Here is a 22,430-nt window from a genome sequence, read left to right on the forward strand (position 1 = left end):
CAGACAGCGCTTGTCGGTTGCTGCTGACCAACACAGTTTGCTTTTGAGTTTTTAGGGGTATTCACAGCATTTCAAGTGTTTAAATTGGCTGTTTTCTCTACTCCTTGTCATCCTTCCAAAAAGCCAAACCGGAGAATAACCTAAAATCTACCAGAAGATACATAGAGCTTTCTAATCTATCCTACATCTCCCAAAATGCCTCACCGAAACGCAAACCCGTTTATAACAAGAAAAAATAAACACCCAAATGTTGGCAAAGGAAAGTGTGAGAACAGGGAGAGAGGGAAGTGCGGGAAGACAAGTTGTCTCTTAAAAAGTACAACTGTTATTCCCTTTTCCCTCCTTACTTTATCCTGTCCTGTGGGCATGTGGGCTAATTAGCACCACTTGTATATGCTTGCCATGGTATTACACAGGATTTATTACACACAACCCTTTGTTGAGAATTCTGCCTGTATGAGAAGTAGCTAAAAAAAGAGAGATGAAAGTCACAACTTTCAAAGTCTAACTTTTCCTGCTTGACTGGGAACTAGCACCAGCTGTACAAGTCAATGAAAATTAACCTTCTCCCCTACCCCTTGGATATCCAGTAAACTCAGATTTGATCCGGATGTTCTGATTTCCACGCAGCTAAAATGCAATCAAATGCTTGATTTTGGGGGATAGATTTGCTTAAATTGTATTAATTCACGAGGATAAACACAATTAGTAGAGCTCATTAGCTTGCAAAATGTAATTTATTTTCTTGAATATACCCATTTCCTTGGATGAAGAGCTCCATTAGCTTTATTATATTTGCAAAGCTTATATAAAAATCCAAACCATGGCAACAAAGAGAAAATTGTTACTACACAGCCACAGCAGTCACTTTTCCATGTTAAATAAGTTTGGCATTTATTTATATTTAAATGAGAATATCTACCACTATCGAGACCAGGATATGGGGCAAGTACTTATACGGAATATAATTAAAACTAATTCAAGCAACAAATGTGGCCTGAAATTAAAATACCCCCCCAACTTCTTTAAAAAGGATTCAATGTTCTCCCTCAAAAACCCTGTTTATAATCACTTAATTATCATAACCAGCAATAGTAAAGGGATTCTTGCCATTTACAGTCTCATAAGATGGGTCTGCATTCAGGCACGTCTGGTTTGCTTAGTGCTGTGCTTTAATTTCGCTATAATATAAAGGCTGGAGAGTGGAGAAAATGAATACATGGCAAAGTACCTGTCATTACTTGTATCATATCACCACGGTATTCTACATGCACAATATGAAAGCGGCCGGTGCAATTTTCATACTGTTATCATTTTTGATATTATACTGTCTAAAAGCAGTGACACATAAAAGAAATGCTTTTATCAATTTCAATGCGGGGATGATACTAATTACATCATCTGTCATCATTATACAGCTAAACAAAACTTTTCTTTCATAGAAAACTGCCATTTAGCAAATTAACGGGTAATGACCCATAATATACAGAAGATTGAAATTTGGGAATTACATTCACATTAGTTTGTTTTCTGCTTTCCCCTCAATTCTATTCCCTGATACATCACAAAAAAAAGAAGAAAGATGGAGAATTTCTCCAACTGCCTAATTTGCCAATAGCCCTACCGGCCTTTTGGAAATTGCTGCAGGATCATCTCCGTCCATATCAATGCGTAGTTGGTTCTAGTTAATGACACAGACTGTCTGCCAAGCCAGTAAAAGCCAGATGTTAGTATACTGATGCACAAAAAAACTGCCGCTGGGGCCAGATTTTCAAAATTAGACATGAAACAATGAGCCCACATTTGCTCGCAAATAACGGATGGATGCTTGGAAACCAGGTACCGGAACGTGTGTTGCCTCCTAAAACCTGGCCACCTCACATAAGTTGATGGCACGTAGGAGGTACCTGAGATGTTCCAACAAGGAAGCTGCAGTAAGGCCAGGTGGGGTGAAGATGCCCCTAAGGGCTCTCCTGCTGCCCGGACATCCCTTCGTGCCCGATATAATGCTGTCATGAGCTGTTTTGTGGGAAACATTCAAGTGTCGCTATTGAAAGACAGATCTGTAGGGATTACAGGAGGTACAAACCATTGTGGACGAGCCTCTGGCTCAAACTCCGATGCTTTTGGGAAAGAAGAATAAGAAAACTTCATTTTCCGTTGTATCTGATCATGCTACGTTCCTCAACACAGAAGCAGAAATAAAATATAGGATAGCAGGTGGATAATAGTACAGATTTTAGGTGTGATGTGCTTACTACCAAGACAATGTAGCAAATCCATCCAAATCCAGGAAAGTACATCCCAACCAGATCTTTGCTCAACCTGAACTTCTGTGGTCCCGATCAGCTACTTCCTTTCATTAGGCACCAACTACAGTGTGAGGAAAATGAAAAGGGAAATTCCAGGGTGAATTAAGAATAAAAATAATGGCAAAGACAAGTGAATTTGCTGTGAACTGGCCATGCCAGTGGGAGTTTCAAGCATCAATAGTGTAACTGAGCAAGTGAGCATTTGGCCTTTAATTTTCATCATCCACATCGGGATGTTTAGGACTTTTCTCTTGCCTGTAAAGTGGTTTCCCAACTTAAGTGAAATTCTGAACTGAATGTATCTGCAACGTAACGAGGAGTTCTTGGTTCCAATTTATCATTGTTGAAGTGGATTAAAGGATTTTTTATTAGTAACACTTAGAGCTCACTTGTTCGTGTACCTGGAGAGTTCTAGCGGAGGAATCCTTCCCCAGCAGACAGTCTGGCCAAATCAAAAGTTGAAAATGAGCGTGTGATGAGCACATTACGCAGGCTGATGAGGACCATGATGAGCTGGGAATTAGTGAGGAAACCTTTGAGACAAGCCCAAGCGCCGGTGGAAGCAGCGTACACAGCGCTCTCTTTTTCTGAGTCACTGCTGAGCCGAAAAGCTCAAGTACCCTGTGGGACATCACGCTGCTGCGAGAGATGTCTCCTGAATAAGGTATGTGAATCTCTTAACCTTAACCCTCTTAGTCAGCCTTAATATATTAAACAGTATAAGACAGCACTGGAAATTATGTGAGATAACAGTGTAAGCAGCAGTTTAACAAACCATGAATCAAAACTGTTGACAATATATGCCCAAATTAGTTTTAGTTATGCTAATGAAAATGATGGCTGGTAAAACATGGGATGCATGACATTCAGAAGTAGCTTTCCACGGGCAGATAAAGAAAACCAGCTTGATCACAAACAGGGACTAGACGTGTTTGCTTACCCCACCTAGATCAACATGTTTTGGTGTCAATAGGCAAATACTGTATTAATTTTAAACCAATAATATCAAAATACCCTCTTAATACAATGACAGTAAAACAATATGAGGCGTGTGCTTTGTTACACTGCATTTCTGACAGTGAAGCTGTGTTCAGGCTGAAGCGGCCATCAGGTGCACCCCTGACCCTATTCCTAAAATTTAGGATGGGATTCAGGTTAGAAGAAGATATTTAAATTCAAGTTGGTTAGGTGTATAAGCTCCTACAACATCCACAGAAACCTAATCAGTGCAGTCAAGAGAGCCAAGAGTGACTCAGCTGGGCAACCACAGTGCAGTCGCGGACACACTGGTCACTGATGTCCTTGGACACAGAATCACAGAATGTCCTGGGCTGGAAGGACCCACAAGGATGGAGTCCAACTGCTGTCCCTGCACAGGACAACCCCACAGTTCACACCGTGTGTCTGAGGACGTTGTCCAGTCTCTTCTTGAACACTGTCAGGCTTGGGGCTGTGACACCTCCCTGGGGAGCCTGTTCCATGTTCTGAGGTAGCCAAGACCCCCACAAACAGCCAGCACCTACGGAAGAACTGAGTCCTGCCAGCATCGAGAGACCATGTAACATGGATTATGGCCCTAGGATAAACAGGGCCCTGACTGCCCATGTTTAACTGACTGAGTGACACACTTACTTTCTAAATTTAGGTAAGTCAAGGAAGGAATTGTACCTAACAAACCCGTCTGCTGCTTAGGCTTCTTTAAAATAAGACTTGAGTTCTGAATATAAATGATTCTTCTTTCTCATTTACTAACCACACACTAACATTCAAAGATGTCACTGTGTCTTTTCCTTATTACAACATCTTTTTTTACATATTCTTTTGTGCATTTAAGACTTTAAGTAAAAGTCTCTTCATCTGCTTTTGGGAGGCAGGTTCCAGGTAGGTTCCTTGAAGACTCCTGGTTCTAAGATCCTGGCTGACAGACAACTACCAACCCAGCCAAACACCATCTCATTTTTCTTTCCTCCAAACTTGAAATATTAATTTCAGTGCCTTGGCGTAGTTTCAGACCATGTAATTATAACCTAGATCCAGGCTGGATAAGTATAAATTACATCTTAGAACCATTTCTCTTATTTCATTTGGATGCAATACTGTTATCCCTTTTCCTGTCATAGGCACCCAGTGTTGTCCCACTCCACCCCAGGTCTGCCCACCTCTCACTGCAGCGTGAAGGTGCCTTAAAACCCCTATTGCTCTCAGTGCCTTCCAAGGGGTAGGAACCAGCCAAGGTTACTAACTCGATCAACACAACTCATTCAACTCAATCAACACAGCTCATTCTCTAAACTGTCTATTAAAACATATTTTGGTATTTAGAATTTGTCTTCCAAATATGTGAACACATTATTTCCAGACACATGTAGATCTTCAGTACATTCTCTTCTTTAAAACACAAAAAGAAGACTCAGTCTCAGGAAATACACAATCTTACTGAAACACTGAATCTCTCACTCCAACATCCTAGAATGTGGACAAAAATATATGCTAAAATAATTTCCTGACTTTAGTAAAATTCTTGATTGAGTTTACCCTTAAAGCCAAGAGGTGTTCTCAGCACCACTTTATCTCTGCGGAGTGAACTGAAGTGTCCCTGGCTGATAACACCTCGATTCACTGCGCATGGTTTTCCTATATGGCAGTTTTCAGAGAAAGGAGAAAAAGAAAAAGTAAAATAGTGATGATGCTTATCCAAAGGCATAAGGGGCACTTCCAGGGAAGGGCTGTGGAGCTCATTTGTTCTCATAGAAGAAAATCTTATTGGTGTGGGGCTGTAACAGATTGACTGTTCTTGTAATGTACTCAGTTTCTACTCATGAGTAGATTTGACCGTCCTTGAATGTCTCAGACCTTGGACAGGATGTCAACTTTGCTTTTACCATTCTAGCAAGTAAAATACATGTAGAACTGTGTTATTCCGGAGCTGAAGGAATGTGGGCCCCTGTGTCTCGCTACATTTAAGCAAATGAAAGAGAGATTCCTGTGTTTCTTCAGAGCGCAAGGATTCTCTCCATACTGATGGATAAGTATCTGCATCAGTCTGACACCGAAACCACTTGACAGCTTCCTGCTGGAGGTACGTGCTATCCATCTAGCAGAAGATCATCTGAAACGCTCCTGAAAAGTGTTTATCTACTTAGATGCTCAGTATGGCTTCCAAATCAGAGCTCCAACCACCCTACATAAGCATAAAGAAAACCCCAAACCAACCAAAACCAAAACCACAAAGAAATGCACTGTTTGTAAAACAGCAGTTTGGCTAGGATAGGAGTATATCTAGCAGAAAAAAAATCTAAACCCCAGCAAATTCAGCCATCTAGAAAATTCACATCTTTAACAAAGTGCACACAGTGTACTGGAAAAGGCCAAGAGCAGAATCTCCTATTCCCCAGGTTTCAGGCAAAAGGAATATTCCAGTACTGCTCCTCCATCTGTTTTCCACAGGATGGTAGTGTTCTGTGCAAAATGATCCTTGTTTTAAAGAGCATTCACAGCTTGGGCACGCAAGGAACATTTCCCTCTTCATTCACAAGGAAGAGGCCATGCAGAGGGGCTGGTCTCTATGTAGGATTTGTACTCTCTATAAATCGGTTGGACTGAACAGGAGCATCAGCCCACATTTTTCTTAAGACCTCTGCTATTTCAGCCAATTCTGCCTTTTTCATACCATCTTCCTCATCCTCAGCCAAATACTTCAGTGTGCAGCTTGATGAACAAAACACATTTTGTCTTCCTCAGAAACTCCAGAGGAATCATGAATGTTCTCTTTAATATATATATATATTTTAATTCCAATGAGCATTGTGCAAAATGTAATGTACGAAGTCTTCAGGCAAGCCCTCCAATCTGTTTTAGCTCCTTGGAAAGTATTACACAGTCATACTCTGCAAACTGGACCAAGTACCTTGGCACTTTGTCCAGTCAAATGCTTCTGACTTAATTGTCGGGTCACATAGGTGTGTGTATACATTACTGTCTATAGCCCTGGTTAAATACTTGAACCTCTTGATTTTGTCAGCAGCCCAAGGATTTTTTCAGTACAGCAGTAAGCACGGACAACACTATATGCTGTGATTTTCTGAATTTAATATGACAAAACTTCATGGTGCTTTTACTTGCACATGTATCTACAATGGGAGTTTTGTCTATGAGTAATCATTCCTGCAAGCTTAGGTACCTCCTTCCTCGTGATGATTTCATCACCTCACGATACTTTCCAGAATATCTAGTCCGGGACTCTGATGTAATGATTTGTAAATATTAAGATGGAATTATACACAAATACCTTGTTACCCTCACTTGGTATAACCAGAAACCTAAATATACGCATAACACAAAAGACTGTATACAAGAAGCTCAACCGTCCTACTGTGCGGAAAGAACTTAGTAGCATATCTTTGTGACAATGTACAGGAACACAACATATAGAAACAAGTACGTCCATCGCTGGGAAGCATTTTCTTGCATGCGCCACTCAAATTGTGACCCAAATAATTTCCTACTTGAACAATGAAAGAAAAGCTAAAGAAAAGAGAGCATTACTACAAATGCTCGTAAACTTAGGAAACACAAATCATTCCTCTCCTCACAGTATGTGTCCTGTGAATGTAGAGGACATCTGGAACAAGCACATTTGTGGGACATGACACCAAAGCTAGTCTCCTGACAGTCATTCTTGCTTTTGCTTCAGCCAAAGTCCTTGTATCTTTAGTCTTACAAAATATATATGGCAGTTCCTTAAAGACAGTTAATTTTTTGAAATAATTATGTCCAGAAAAGCACTCTGAGGCTGCAAAATGTTACACAATCCAATGTTGTTATTATTATTGACTGCAGTGCAAAGCTTGGCCTCGCTGTGGGACAGTGGAGCTTATCATCAGCAATCTCAAGGCACAGCAGGGTAAGAAAAGTCGCTATTTGGCAATGTTTGCATTTCACAAATCTGTTGAGAGGTTTTTTTTAATCTAACACGGGACAGAATCAGAAATGCTGCTTCTTCATTCCAAGCTCAGGCGCTGTTCCACGGAGGACTGCTGATTACAAAACAAACAAAAAACCGCATTTCCACTTTCTTGTCAGGAAACACAAAAGCATTTGCAATTTAATAAATCCACTTCTCCGGACATCTCCGGAGATCACGGAATAGCCCATTTGATAACATTTAAGTGTATACACAAATGCACAGCCTGGCTCCTGAGGGATCCAACTTGTTCAGTTTGCACTAAGAGTGAAGTCCCCACTCTCTGCTGACTCTATGTAGTAGCTATAACTTGACTGTCCATTTTTTAAGAAGTCGTGACAGCAAAAGAAGTGGGATTACCCTGCTGTGAAGAGGGAGAAAGCTCAGCGGGAAACTCAAGGAAAGGCCAAACTTGTGGAGAGAATCGGATGTTCAGGAAAGGTATCGCTACGGTGGCTCTAGGCACATGAGGACAGTATGAAAAGGAACAGGTGAGTGTCCCATCGCATCCCAAGGGCTGAATGCAGACAAGGGCTGTGGCCAAATATGTGTCAGGAGTTGAACGAGATGGAGGACCAAGGGAAGACAATGTCAGAGAACTCAGAAATGAAACACAACGAGTTCTGAAAGGAGAACAGGGACTCTGCAAGTGTTTTGGACCATTAATGACTTTCAGAACAACCAAATGCAGCTCTCTGCAAGAGATTTTTGGAACAGCGTTTGGATATGTAGATGGGAAGCCTGCCTGGAAATTCGGGCTGTATTTATAACGAGTTGCTACTTAGGTATTCTGTGCGAAATAGGAGCCTAGATTTTGGTTATCATCCAGTCCCTGAGAAATTCTGCACTTTGCGATTACAGTGTTGTGTGGATGGGAGAGAAAATAGTAATTCAGTCGAACTCTGCTGCCTCTTAGACTTATTTTGAATGCGTTTAGTGGCCACTGTCATGGACAAAACCATATCTGTTAATAAACCACGCTCTCAGCGAACCTTGTCTCCAAGGTGGGAAGAAACTCAAGAAGTCTTCAAACGCATCACTGTCTAATTACCTAAATGGATCTGCAAGTGATGACGTAATATCATATAACAGTGTAAAGTCAAAGTTCTTCAGCTCTGTACTTTCAAGAACAGATGAACTACAGCTGCAAATCTGGTGCTTATTTAAAAAAGCAGGTGTAAAAAAAAGCAGCATGGCGCAGATGACTTTTAAGAGCAGTTTCAGGGACATTTAACACACTGTAGCAACCCCACACTTTTTTTTTTACAATAACCCTCATAAAATATTGGTGGTGGTGAAAATTGGAAATCTCAAATCACTCACATATTGAGAGTTGTCAATCAAAATAGAATTCGATGACCTTCTTTATGCTGCACACTTAGCAAGACAATGTTCTAGGGCTATTTGAAGCTCTCTTTGACCCCCCAGTACACTACATCACTGTCTGTCATGACCTGACTTGATAACGGTATTAAAAGACAGGGCAGAAATTACTGAAAATACGCCACCTGGAACACAGAAAGGTGAAATGTAATTCAGTGTCCCCCAAGCAATGGCTTAGATACCCTCATCAACTTTGCAATTCTGTTAAGATTATTTAAATGGCAGAAGGCTGTAATTAATCTTAAAAAAAAATTGATTTTAGAGGACGTGTTCAAGCAGTTTACTTTAAGTTCATTACTGTGCACAGACATGCTAAAACATGAGGCGGTAGCGTGCCCTTGCAGCAGGTAAGGCTAATCATATCCTGGGCTGCATTTGGCAAAGTGCGGCCAGCAGGTGGAGGGAGATGATCCTTCCCTTCTACTCAGCACTGGTGAGGCCACACCAGGAGTGCTGGGTCCAGTTCCGGACTCCACAGCACAAGAGAGACATGGCCATATTGGAGAGGCCATCAAAGCATCATAGAGATAATGAAGGAACTGGAGCATCTTTCCTATGAGGAAAGGCTGACAGAGCCTTGTTCAGCTTGCAGGAGGAAAGGCTGAGAAGGAGCTCATCAGTGCATATAAATACCTGAGGGAGGTTGCAAAGAGGATGGAGCACCACTCTTTGTGGTGGTGCCCAGTGCCAGGACCAGAGGCCATGGGCACAAATCCAGTGCCCAGTGCCACAAACCAAGGCAACGAAGTTGGTGAAGGGTTTGGAGGGGAAGCTGTATGAGGAGTGGCCAAAGTCACTTGGTTTGTTCAGCCTGGAGAAGAGGAGACTGAGGGGAGAGCTCATGGTGCCCACAGCTTCATCACAAGGGGAGGAGGAGGGGCAGGGCTGAGCTCTTCTCTCTGGTGACCAGTGAAAGAATCCAAGAGAATGGCAGGAAGATGTGCCGGGGAGGTTGAGGTTGGACATGAGGAAAAGGTTCTTCACCCAGAGGGTGCTGGACACTGGAACAGGCTCCCCAGGGAGGTGTCACGGCCCCAAGCCTGACAGTGTTCAAGAAGAGACTGGACAACGTCCTCAGACACACGGTGTGAACTGTGGGGTTGTCCTGTGCAGGGACAGGAGTTGGATCCTTGTGGGTCCTTCCAACTTGGGACATTCTATGATTCTATGATAACTGAAACACAGGAGGTTCCCTCTGAACGTCAGGAAACATGTTTTTACTGGGAGGGTGACTGAGCACTGGCACAGAGAGATTGTGGAGTCTCTATCCTTGGAGATATTCAGAAGTCATCTAGACATGGTCCTGGACAAACAGCTCCAGGTGGCCCTGCTTGAGCAGGAGGGGTGGACAAGACAACCTCCAGAGGCCCCTTCCAACCTCAACTATTCTGTGAATCTGTGAACTATTACACACCATTACCAAGTTGAGCTAACAAACAATCACTAGTCATCTGTATCTTGGTACCATTTAGGCTGCCTCAGAAAATCAAGACTATCTTAAGGGAAACACAATAAGAAGCATGTAGAATGCTAACAGACCTCCACGTCAGCCTAAGTCTCCTACAAGAAACAGATCAAATACACTGTCATTTTTATTGTAGACTTCCTTTCCCACAACTATATGCATACATACACATATATATGTATATACATGTACACACACACTACAATTTTAGATCTATAACGTTTATAATCGATTTATCTATCTACCCATGTATATTTTTATATACAAAACCAAGCGAGATTTTCCTAAGGTTACACAGGCCATGTATTCTGGTGCAAGGCAGAGAGCTGAAAACAGGCTTTCTAGAGTTCTCATGACAAAATATCCTTTAATTATCGCTATTAGAATTCCAAATGCTAAGTCGCACTTTGAATTTAAACATCCTTCAATGCCCTAGCATTCATGTCTACAACTGAGCACACTCACAGAATTGCAGGTCAAGCTGAAATCCCTTTGAAAATTCAACCTTTTCTGAAGAAAAAGTTGACGGTTATTGACAAAATGTTGTAGTCTGCCTTGTTACTATTCATGATTAAGGAAAGTAAATATTGTCTGAGGTCTAATGAGAATTCCAATGCAATAAAGTCAAGTGTGAAAGGTGCAATCAATAAGTGATGATGCAACGGTATTCGTTTGTAGTTTTGTTATTGTTTAGTTCATGGTATTTGGTGATGCTTGAAAATGAAGTGTTAAGAAATTAGTGCTACAAGGATTAACATTCAGATTTTATTTCTGATATTGTAATGTTTCTACAGTCATTACATTCTGAACACTAATTAGAGTCTGATTTTTTTTCCCCACTAGTTAAGCACTGCAAACCAAAGAATTCTAGAACAAAAATACTATGGAAACAAGCAGCAATATTATCAATGAACATCCACAAATTATAACCCATGATGTACATGGCTAATTTTACACTGCAGGAGAAAGTACTGCAATGAAGAACTGTATTTTTTTTGTGTTAGCGAGTTTGCTTCAAACTATATCAAGTTTATGAAGAAAGTGTCTTTTCAAATGTATAACAGATCTCAGAGTCTAAGCTGGAGCATTTATGTCCTACATATGGCACGGTTATCCACCCAGGGCTCAGTTTTGGATTTACTACAAGTCTTGGATACTAAGAAGCATACTGCCCTGTGAAAAAGTCAAGGACTAAATCTCAGTGACTTATTTATTTCTGCAAGGAAATCAATCTTTTCTGGTCCTCCATCAGACTGACTAATTTATCTCCGTTTGGGCTGAAATGGGTTGGCAGGCACACAGACATCGGTCCCCGTCATGGTGTCATGGCATGGGACACCGGTACCTTGTACCAGAAACCAAAGAGATGGTTTCCATCGCTCTCCCTTCTCTGCAGGCACGTCGTGCAAGTGACAACTTGTGCCGGCAGATTGCGTAGCTTGAACATATTGAAATTACGTTTGAATATTATCTGCAACTCCGTGTTTTCTGAAGAAGCCACATAAAGACCTGGCTATGCAAACTTCAGTGGATCTTCACTGGTTATGCTCACAATGAACGTATTCATGGTTCTCAATATTCTGCTTTATTAATTCCCCTGGCAGTTAAACTTTAGATTACAGAGCAAGACTTAGGACGCGGATAGAAAACAAGGGCTGATTCTCTTCTAAAACACCAGGTTACATATCTGTGTTAGGGTGACATGGCTTTTGAAGTCAGCTAGGAGAATTTGGCATAAATCCTACCCAAAGGGCAGTTAGAGGCCAAACCAGACACCAAACGGCTGTTGATCGTGTTTGGTGAAAGATTTCCTAAGGCAGCTCTACAGTTCTCCACACATTGCTAAAAGCAATAATTACTTTGAAACATTATTTATGTTTCTCCTAATGTGACTGCTTTATAAATTCACTAAATAAATGGATCATGTAGCTAAACTTAACAGTCATATTTAACGTATTACAGAAGCAACAATAAAAGCCCCTCACAGAACCCATAACCCATCCAGACCAAGAAAATCCCCTAACCCATGCAAAGACTATTTTCCTACAAGTAGTTTCAATGGAATTAGGTGGGAATTAGCTGAGACACCGTTAAGAGAATGACATATGTTTCGTATCACAATTCTTGTTATCAAAATGTATTTTTTGCAGAGCCACAGAAATGACTCTTTCAGTCACGTAAGTGAGATCTCTTGACCTATTGCAAATGAGACCGCATATTAGCAGTGCCTTTAACTTTGGGAAACTTACTTTTGTTTAGAAACAGCCAAGTAAGAAACCTAAATCTGCATGAATTCGGTATGATATCGCCCAAACATGTACACAGCCAGATGAAAGATAATTATGGGAAATAAAACATGATGTTTCAAATCAGCTCCCTAATAAAGCCTAAAAATATAAGAAACTCTATCATATTAACCAGCGAGAACTGCTCTTTCACTTAAGGGTTACTTGGGTAATTATTCAAACCTGTAGAAGACTGGATTGTCAAGTGAAATCATAATACAGAGCATCTCAGGATAATGAGATAGATCTTCAGGCCATTAGCAGAGGCTGCTATTATGACACTGGCCAAGGTTCTCCAAGAAAGAGAGAGAATATTTAAATGAAAGTTATAGAGAACTAGTTTGAACTTGTATATTTGAATAGCTCAGTACTGTTTCATAGTTTCCATTTCTTCCTGGAGAGAAAAGTGCCCATCCTGTAAGACTGTGAAATCACTCAGGCTTTAGGGATTGAAATCCCTGAGGGCAGATATTAAAACAAAAAATAATTTGAAAATCAAGCCACCTTGAAATCCATACAGTTTATATTAAGAATTTTATCCTAGCAAGGTTTTAGGGTCTAGTTAGACACTCAGCTGTCTTCTCTTTCCTGATTGTTTCTCTCATTTAGAACAACCAAACGCAACATGTATCTTCTCAGACTTTAGGTTTGACAAGAAGAATTATAGCTTTATAAAGACTTTAAAGAGTGGAAATGGAGGAGGAGATGACTTTTCCTCTATAAAATAGGTCCTGCTTATGAGACATTTGTATATGCACGCTTTGTTGTCTTACGTTTGTTTGTTTTTAACCACTACAGGGACAATCCAATAGCTCATGGTTGTGAATAGTGCAACTAGCTAATCCCTGGGAAAACACTTGTCTAGCTCGGAGTTTATCAAGTACAGTCTGGCTAATGTGTCAGCAGCTGGATTAGAAATACTGCTTGTTTTAAAATCCTCCTTCCGAGCCTCTCCTAGGTACCAAGGGTTCCAAGCAGCAGCCTGGAGTCCGGTCTGGCGTGCCCGGCACACTCCAGCGAGGAACTCTCCTCCTCGCCTTGGCAAACATCTCCTCGACCGCCCGCGCTCGGCGGTGCTCGGACAACTAGACCAGACTAGGGCTTCCAGCAGTCCAAGCAAGAACGCTGACTAACACTTTGCAAATCAAATATTAAAAGACTGCTTAAATATTTTATGATCTTTTTACTTAGGCTCGGATTTGAAGTTTACTTCATCCACTAGCCAGAGATACGCTGAAGGTTAATTGATGAAGGAAGAGTAAATAACAGCTGATGCTGCTGGCCCCAAGTATGCGAGGCAGTTAAGAGTATTCCCAACCTTGAGTGAGCCGTCACTGACGTGCTCATTTGTCTCACTAGGTTAGTGTCACCAGGGCTCAGATATGTGATCAAATTACCGCAGTGAAAGTGGTTTAAGCTTATGTGTTTTCTCTTGTATTGTATATTTGCACGTCTCCAGTGACACCGAGTAATCCTTTAAATTGTGTTAATTTGATCATGTATCCGAGTATCCAGTGCGGCAAATCGGGATAGGTGGCTCTGAGAAGTGGAGATGATGCCTTTTAGAAGACAAATAGTTTCCAAGGAGAAGAGAGGCATCCAGCAGAACCACTGCAGCTCAGTTTACCAGGACTGGAGCATAAATCTCCTTTCTCCTTCTATAAAATCAAGGCTCTGCAATATACAAACCTGACTAGACAAATTGCTTTTGGTATATTTTTGTAAAGGGAAAGAATTAACCAAACTCTTACAAAGCAACTGTTGGTCACTTTTTGGCTACCTGACTGGGCCAGTATCGCTTAGAGTCCACCTAGATCTTAAAGAAAAATTCAGGAGCTCACCATTCAGCGAGCATCCTCATCATATCTGGGGCTTCGAGTCGAAAATCTAAAAGCAATATCTAAATATTTAGCTTTAGAAAAGTACCGCTGAGCTTGTGGCTGGACTCCTTTTCAGGAGACATTTGGCAAGGATTTGCACATACCAAAGTACAATTTACGTAATGAGCAGGAAGAGTTATTGGACTAATCATTTTTAATAGAGATTCCTCGTCTTTAATACAGAACTACACAATAGAACTTAATAGCTTGTGGCAAGTAAATAATTTACACGTGGACTGTGTCTGAATACAAATGTATACATAAAATATCACAGACTTAATGAAGCCTTTGGGGTGTTTTTTTTTAAATCAATTTAATTGATTTTGCTGATAGGTCCGCATTTATATTTTTGTAAGCTGCATTTCGCTTTACCTGCACATGTGGCGCAGTCAGGGTTTTTAAGGGAGGCAGGGAAAACTCTGCAAATGAGATCGGAAACTAAATACACAGAGTGTAGGGATTTTTGAAGTGTCTAGGGTAAGACACTCTGAAATAACACTCCAACGTGACCCAACGGTGTGGCTCATTTACAAACCACTTCTCAGAAAAGGTCAACCTCTCAGGAACGCTCATGACTATTCAGGGTGTTTTGCAGCATTTGAGCCCAATGAAGCTGGTAATGAGGAGTTTTTCCCTCAACGTTGAACGTTTGGGGTTGTTCAGCTTCGATCCGCAGGGTTACCTGCATTTGGGCTCCTACTAGCGAGGGGAGAAGACAACGGCTGAAGAGGGTGGTTGGTGTTGTGACTAAGGCACAACTGAAGCCAGAAGGAAGGCGGCTGGATGGAAACAGGGATGTGTGTTTCGCAGGGAGAGGCACCGGGTGACAGCTGCTTTGCCACCACGAGCACCAGCTTCTCCAACTGTTTTTCACTACAAAACACACCCGCAGCTCGTCGTCCCTCTTCCTAAGGCACCGCTTTTGTCATCATCAGCTCACAAACGCTACGCAGCAAAGAAAAGCGTGGAGACAGACCTGGAGAGAGCGGCGGGGAGGCGCGGGGATCCGCCGCCCTCCTCGCCCCCGCGCAGGGCGCAGCCGCCCCCCTCTTACCTTTGGGGTGCCAGGGGTCCGTGAACTCGTACTTCCCCACGCCGATGGTCCGCAGCATCTGCACCCCGTTGGTGTTGTCCGGGCCCCCCGCCGCGTTGGGGGGCAGCGGGGCGGCCGCCTGCCCGTTGGCGGTGGGCGCGCTGCTGGGCAGGGCGGCCGAGGGCAGGGCGGGCGGCGGCGGCGGCAGCATGGGGCAGGCCAGGTGGCCATTGCCCACCGCCCCGGGGCCCGGGTGGGCCACCGGGCCCACGCCGCTCATGGAGGACATGCTGAGGGGCTGGCTGTTGGTGTACAAGGGCTGGCTCTGGAGGTTGACCACCATGTTGCTGAGCGGCTGGGAGGGCTGCGGCTGGAGCTGGTAGTGGGCCGGCATCAGCGGCAGCTGGGGGGTGACGTGCGGAGGGAGGGAGGGGGTGACGCCGATGACGGGGGCCGGGACGCTGGCGGCCGGGCTGAAGGTGGGCGGCTGCGTCATCCCATAGGAGTGCGAGATGAGGGCGGGCTGGCTGCCGGCCGCCACCGTGGTGACCCAGGGCGCTGCACCTGCGGCACGAAGCAAAGGCCGGCAATGGCGGCGGGCTGGCTCGGGAGACAACACGAACCACCCTCCTGCTCCCGAATCGCGCCCACGCGCCCTTCTGCTCCGCGGCACCTAAAGCGGTTCGGGGTCTGGAACCATTCCCAGCGCATAAGTGCTTAAAATTGCCACGGCGGTGCAAGCGCAATTGTTAAAATACTCATCAGGTGACACGCAGCGCGTTTGCGGTTTTACGTGTTTTGCGCTTTATGCGGCTTAAGTGCACGCTTGCAAGAAAATTAACCTCTTTCCCCACCGCGCTTTCATGGCTCCCTGACAAACACTCTGTGTGTATAATAATGGTGCTCCAGCCACTACAAAGAGATTGTAATTAGGCGTCTGGCATAGTAGCACAATGCGTGATATGTGTCTGGAAGCTGGAAATCATTTCAGGTAGCTCTGGACATAAAAGAGGTCTTAAAGTATTACAGAGTGCCGTTCCCTCTAGTGAAGGCAGAGAAGGAGGAAAAAAAACCACTTTAATGAACTTGCAGGCATCTTAATACATTTATATTAGCCCCAGCACAGAAGAAACTTGAGGGGTCTTTACTATGAGAGAAAAACCCTGCTAAAGAATAAAGAAAGGGCTCACAATGAAGTCTAATTTACAGCGGCAAATGGAGATAGTGCATTGAATTTGCTCTGAATGATTTTCCCCTTGAAGAATTACAAATAAGATTAGAAACATACCTGGGTTTTCATTCTCCCTCATCTGTTTAGATGGAGGCTCATCAGTGTCCCAGGGTGTGGACTGATTGATGGGTGTCTGTCCCCACCTGACACTCGTTGCAAGCCCTTGCGGCTGATTTTCAGTCTTGGAAATGCAAGGTGTCTACCGGAGAGAAAGAAAAATACAGAATAAAAATGTTTAGACTATTGGGCGTAATTACTGTTCCTCATAACTAGTAACTTGCTTGTTGTTTGTTTGTTACAGTCCAAGAGGATATCTTAACATCTTTAAACAGCATTCTCCTCCACGCTTGCATGACATGTCTGTATGGAAAATACAATATATTTAAAATAAATACTTCAGGACATTTGATAGATCCATCTTAAAAAAAAAGAAAAAAAATCCAAACCAAACTAGCATTTTCAGAAATAAGATGCTTCTTTTGCCTCGAAAATAAAAAACCCCAACACCCACACATGGTAATATCCATTCAGTCACAGCTTACATAAAATGAGACAATCTTCTGTTTGCTCAATCTCTTCCAAAAACGGTGAGTTTTATTTAGCAGAAGGCAGAACAAGAGAGACTTATTTACAACTGTAGGACAAATTACTGTAGAACAGTAAAAAGAAGTCCCAGTATTTACTGTCTGTCAACTCTTAAAATTGAATGCCGGTAAAAAAAAGGCAGCGTAACAGCCACAGGTCGCTAAAGTGGGTATGTTGGCAGCTCTTCAGAGACGTTAAAATAACTGTAAAGCAGGGGAAGTATTGGGGCTGAATCATCATCAAAGGGGATATGATCTGAAAGAGATTTCTTGACAAAGAAACTATCACATGGATTTAAATGCTAAGCCAGCCACCCCCACCGCAGTTTGTAAAAGACCTTCCCAAACAACTATGTCTTTGCTGAGAAAAGGCCTGTAGAAAACGAGGGTGCTCCAACAGGTCTCATTTATTTAACCCCACGGCGTATTTCATTGCTGGAAGATTAAAAGTTTTTCTGTTTTGTTTTTACGTGTGTCAGAACCTCTAAACCAGGAAAACGGAACCAGCTGCCTATTGCTGAATGACTATTGAGGACTGAAGCCATAAAGAACAGGAGACCAGTCTGAGCAATCGCTTGTTTGCCTTCCATCTGGGAAGTAATTCAGCTCCGAGACGGGGGTACAGCGGCTCCATAAAAGCCCTGGGTCACGTAGTACCAATGAAATCTCTGTCAACACCAGCAGCTTTTTTCCCCGTCACCAGTACCTCAATCACTCCATGAAAAGAAGTCATTAGCGAACCCATTTATACCCTCTGCAAATAAACACACACCTTTCCCAAGCCCATCACTCATTCCTCAGCTTTTTAAACCTACTGGAGGAACCTGAACTGACATCTCTGTGAGCTCTTCTGTCCTGCAAGGCTCCCTCCTTTCTCCAAATACCCCCAACATCCATCACCTGCTGCCTTTTCCACCTGGGCTTTATCCTCCCTTGCTCTGGGAGCCAGCAGACCCGGTGCAGACCCTGACGGAGGACTAGAGATGCTACATACTTTGTTAAACACAGTTGGTCAAAGGGAAATGTGATTCTTAGTGTCTTCTTTGTGGTGTGGAATCTGGAAGTGAGAATTTTCAGCTTGTGTCCAATCTAAGCGGCTTATATCTATATATTTACGTGTTTAAAAAACCTTTAACTTCTCCAGGTTTTCTTCTACTTTACTGTAAACAAGGACAATGACGTTCAGGTTTTAGACTCCCATTTCCTTCTTCCCCCCACCATTTTAATTTTCTTAACTTCTCAAACCTTCTATAACTTTTGCAAAGGAAATAAAAATGAGTCAGGAAAGCCAAAAAGAGACGACATGCAGGCAAACAAGAGCTTTAAGATTCCTTCTGTTGTATTCATGGGAAAGAAAGGGCAGGAGGGGAAGAAATAAATCTCAGTTTTGAAACACTTTCTATTTATAAGTTGTCCTGGGAAAGGCTTAATCTGAATACTTTTAGCTTTTACATTGTACGAGGTCTTTGACACAGAGGGATATAACGCTGCTGGTGGTTTACCAGTTCATGTTAGCAGTATCCCTTTGGATCCAGCTAAACTGTTTAACTGCGGCCAAAGTGCTCTGCAGTAAAAGAAGAAATAAGAACAAAAAAAGCACCACCAGCATTGTCTGCCTATAAATCAGCTAAGATACCTCCCGCAGAAACACTATTATCTATCCCAAAGTAAAGCTTCAAAAGCCAGCAAATGCAATGTAGAGAAGTTGGCATCTTTATGAATCAGCGAAGAAGGACAGGAAGACCCACAACCCAAATTACGCCCCACGTGTTCCACACGTGGCATCCGTGTGTTGCATCTCATTGTTCTATGGGCTGGGTCTCCTAAGCGGGTTTGCAATCCCTACACTTCTCATTATTGTGTGGCATTGTGGAGACGTGCAACATCTTGTGTAACTTCGTTATATCCCCAAGCTGCTTTAAAACAGTGTCAGTCTGCAACAAGAAAAATTACCCCTGTACATTAAATAATGCAGAAGCACACACATGCTATCATTTTAAAACAATCCATATGTTCTGTACAGAGTGGGTAAGAGAGGGAGAATGTGACTCCGCTCTCCTAAATCCTACAAAAATATTGTTGCCTATTTTGCAGCGGAAAGCTTGCCCTCCAAAAAACCTGAGCACCAGATCAGGCACATTTCTAACTGGTGGAGTTTGCCCCTGAATCTAGATCTAAATTCTATTATTTGAGCATTAATAAAGAGGAAGGAGATTTGCAGGTCTGCTGTCAATAAACACTTCTGCTTCCACAAAATGCTGCTTGTTTCCCAAATGTCTTCTCACTAAATATGCTCACAAAACCTGCTTCTTAGAGGCTCAGTGCATTTCCATGCACAAGTTCAGCACGTTCCTTTCCAACCGTACCCCCAAGCTTGTATTTATTTGATCAGAAAGAGCCTGAGATTAGTTGGTATGAAATCAAAACACGCATTCATGAAACACAGTTTAGACAATAATGGTGGTGGAAACAGAAAAAACAGCTTATTGAATTTCTCTTCTTTTTTTAATATCTATACTTCTGGTCTCTGATCTAATTTCTGCATTATTTTTCTTAGTACATGAAGGATTACATTACAAGTGTTACATGCCTCTGATCCGATTGCGGCAATTACTGATTTGTGTATCTGGAAAGCAAAATTATTTGCAACATTATCAAACAGAGGAACTTTCTGTCCATGCGCTCAGGCACATGATGGCACTCTATTTGATGCTTTTAATGTACAACATAAATGACCAAAAAATGGCCTGTATTATGCTAGTTGTGCAGGGGGAAGAGATGTGTTCCATTAGTGATCCGCAGACTTCACAGAAACTAATTGTACTATGCTACACTTTTATCTTTAGCTTTCATGTCAGATGCTTGCTTGAATTAAACACGAAACACATGAAAAAAGGAAATGCATTACAAAATCTACTGGGTATACATTTTAAAATACTGCCAAATGTCTATTTACAGGAAAAGACAAGGAGGTTTCTAAAAGGTCTGTTGAAGCCCGGCTAGTCAACAGCGGCACTGGCTGTTTGATTGCCTGGAATTCATGGGAGACTACGAAGCTTAGTGAAGCAACCATCAGCGTCTTTGTAGCACCCCTAAAATGCTCAGTCTGTGCTCTTTGTCACCCCAAATTCAAACGTGAGGATTTTTTTTGTCTTCTCTTTGAAACAATCATTAAGAACAAAGGAAATGTTCAGTTGAAGCTTGCATTTCACCTCCCGCCTGCCTCTTTGAACTCCAGCGGTGACCAATCTCCCAGCTTTAAGGAAATGAACTGCAATACGGATGTGCAGGCAGAACAGAGCAAGATGGAACAATTTCAGAACTACATGAGACTAACACAGACAAGTTGCCAGGTCGTCGATTTTTTGTAGCTCAAACAGTCATAAACCATGGCCCATAGGCAACAGTAATTGGTGTACAGCTGGTCCACTGAACCTTATTAAATTAAAACATTAAAAACCTTCAGATTCATGGGGCTTTGCGGAATATCCACAAGAAAGTTCATGAGTTCACAGCAATCAGCTGGTCCTGAAGACTGGGAATTAGTGATTTGGTCTATATTGCATCAGTTTACATGGTCGCTATTAGGTGGCATAGCTACAACTAAGCCTGACTTTAAGTCCAAAGCTTTACAAATCTTTGATGAAATAAGACCTAAACTTTTAGCAAGACCTTTTGTACATCAATGGAAAAATAAAACCTACCGCGCTATTACCAGCGTTACAGAGTATGTTAGTGGAATTAAAAACAACAACCAAAATCCAACAACAAAAATTCCAATACAACTTTCCCCAGGGTCAACAACACCAAGCGCTTCCTGGGAGGTCCTTAGAAACACATTGGAGCAACCTCCCCAAAGGCTCGTAAAACTGCTGACATCCATCCTGCCACGGCTCCGGGTGCTGAGACCTATTCAAACAGTTTCATGAGCAAAAAAGAACTAATCTGGAGAGAGGGATCCTATTTGTGCTTCCCAGCGACCAAAATTATTTTACTACGGCCTTCATTTAAAGTGATGGATGAGAAGTAGTGATTCTCTGTTCCAATTATCCAAAAGAGATTGGGAATGGCAGCTTAATACTAAGCTAATGTATCCAATATGCAACCCACTCTATTTTTCCTCCCTATTGAAAATAAAAAGGCTAAGAGGGATGCATGCATAGAGGCAAACATTTCCCTCCCACAGATTCAGGTTTTGTGGCCTGTCATGGGTAAAAGCAACTTCAATTTAATGAGGGAATTCCTTTTAAAGCTGTTAGCTGTGTCTCGCTCTAACAAGTAATGACTGGTGGCCCTGGTTGGGTTTTAAGCCTGAACGTGTCTGGTGCTCTAAAAAGCTCAGTGGTCTCTGCACCGAAGAGTTTATGGTCTAATTTGTACTTCACGCTGCTAAATATTGCATGACACAGGTATTACTTGCGTGCATGGGGCATGTACGTTAAATCTGAACCACACAGGGACAGATCTTCATCCGGGATAGAATCCTATGCTGTGCTGGACAGAATCCCAAGTGTATTTCCGAGTCTAGTCTGTGGCCAAAGAAGCTCTTAAGGATGGATGCTGACCTTTGAAAGATGCAATGATGACAGCAACATCTCCCTAGCACCAGTCATTGGGCTGGGCTACAGAAATGAAACTGTCGTTTTAAGGGACGGTTGTATTGTAATGTATTAAAAACCTAAGAGATACGGATAGACCAGCGTGCAAGAGGAACAGAAGGAGCTGTCCTGCTGTAAAACCTCATTCAAGAAGTTGCTCATGGGTGGAGAGAAGAACTCATCTACCTTACAGCTCCCATCACCAGGCAATTCTGCGATGACACAGCATTGTTTTTCTCTTTCCAAAGCTAATGCTGGAGCAGCGAGAAAGTGAATAATACAGTTAACTCACAGGAAAAATGTTGCCACCCTGCATAAAAGACAAAAGAAGTCTTAGTTCCCTCTCGAGTGGAGAGAATAATTCAATACCGGCATCTCAACCAGCACCCATGGACACGCCGTGGTGAGCTCTGGAGCGCTGAGGTGTCGCCTTCAGGCGAGACACATGGCTCAGCAGTGGGGTACGGGCTGCAGCCATCCCCATTTTCAGAGGATTTAAAGACACCCCCACCGCGAGGTTAGGGACACAGGCTTGGAGAAACCTGAGGGTGCAGTGGGGCCCACGTCCCAGACACACACAACTGCCCTTACCCAGCCCTGGCTCCTGAGCACCCAGCCCGGGGGCTGCTCAGAGTGCAGGTGTATAAATATGTCCAGCTTCTCCTCCCCACCTCCCAACATCAACCCCATCATTCC

At 42.7% G+C, this 22,430-nt stretch overlaps 1 protein-coding gene across 1 annotated transcript in view; it reads right to left on the reverse strand.

The window, feature by feature from the left end:
- Positions 1-22,430, reverse strand: part of KLHL29 (kelch like family member 29) — a gene marked incomplete at its 5' end in the record, with an annotated part of 253,044 nt that overhangs the window by 126,535 nt on the left and 104,079 nt on the right. Inside the window, 2 exons of the mRNA XM_080342925.1 lie at positions 15,343-15,885; positions 16,610-16,751. Of these exons, the coding sequence (XP_080199051.1) occupies positions 15,343-15,885; positions 16,610-16,751 (685 nt within the window). The remainder of the gene's footprint in view (positions 1-15,342; positions 15,886-16,609; positions 16,752-22,430) is intronic.

The sequence above is a fragment of the Nesoenas mayeri genome (assembly GCF_963082525.1).
Source record: "Nesoenas mayeri genome assembly, chromosome: 3".
NCBI lineage: Eukaryota > Metazoa > Chordata > Aves > Columbiformes > Columbidae > Nesoenas > Nesoenas mayeri.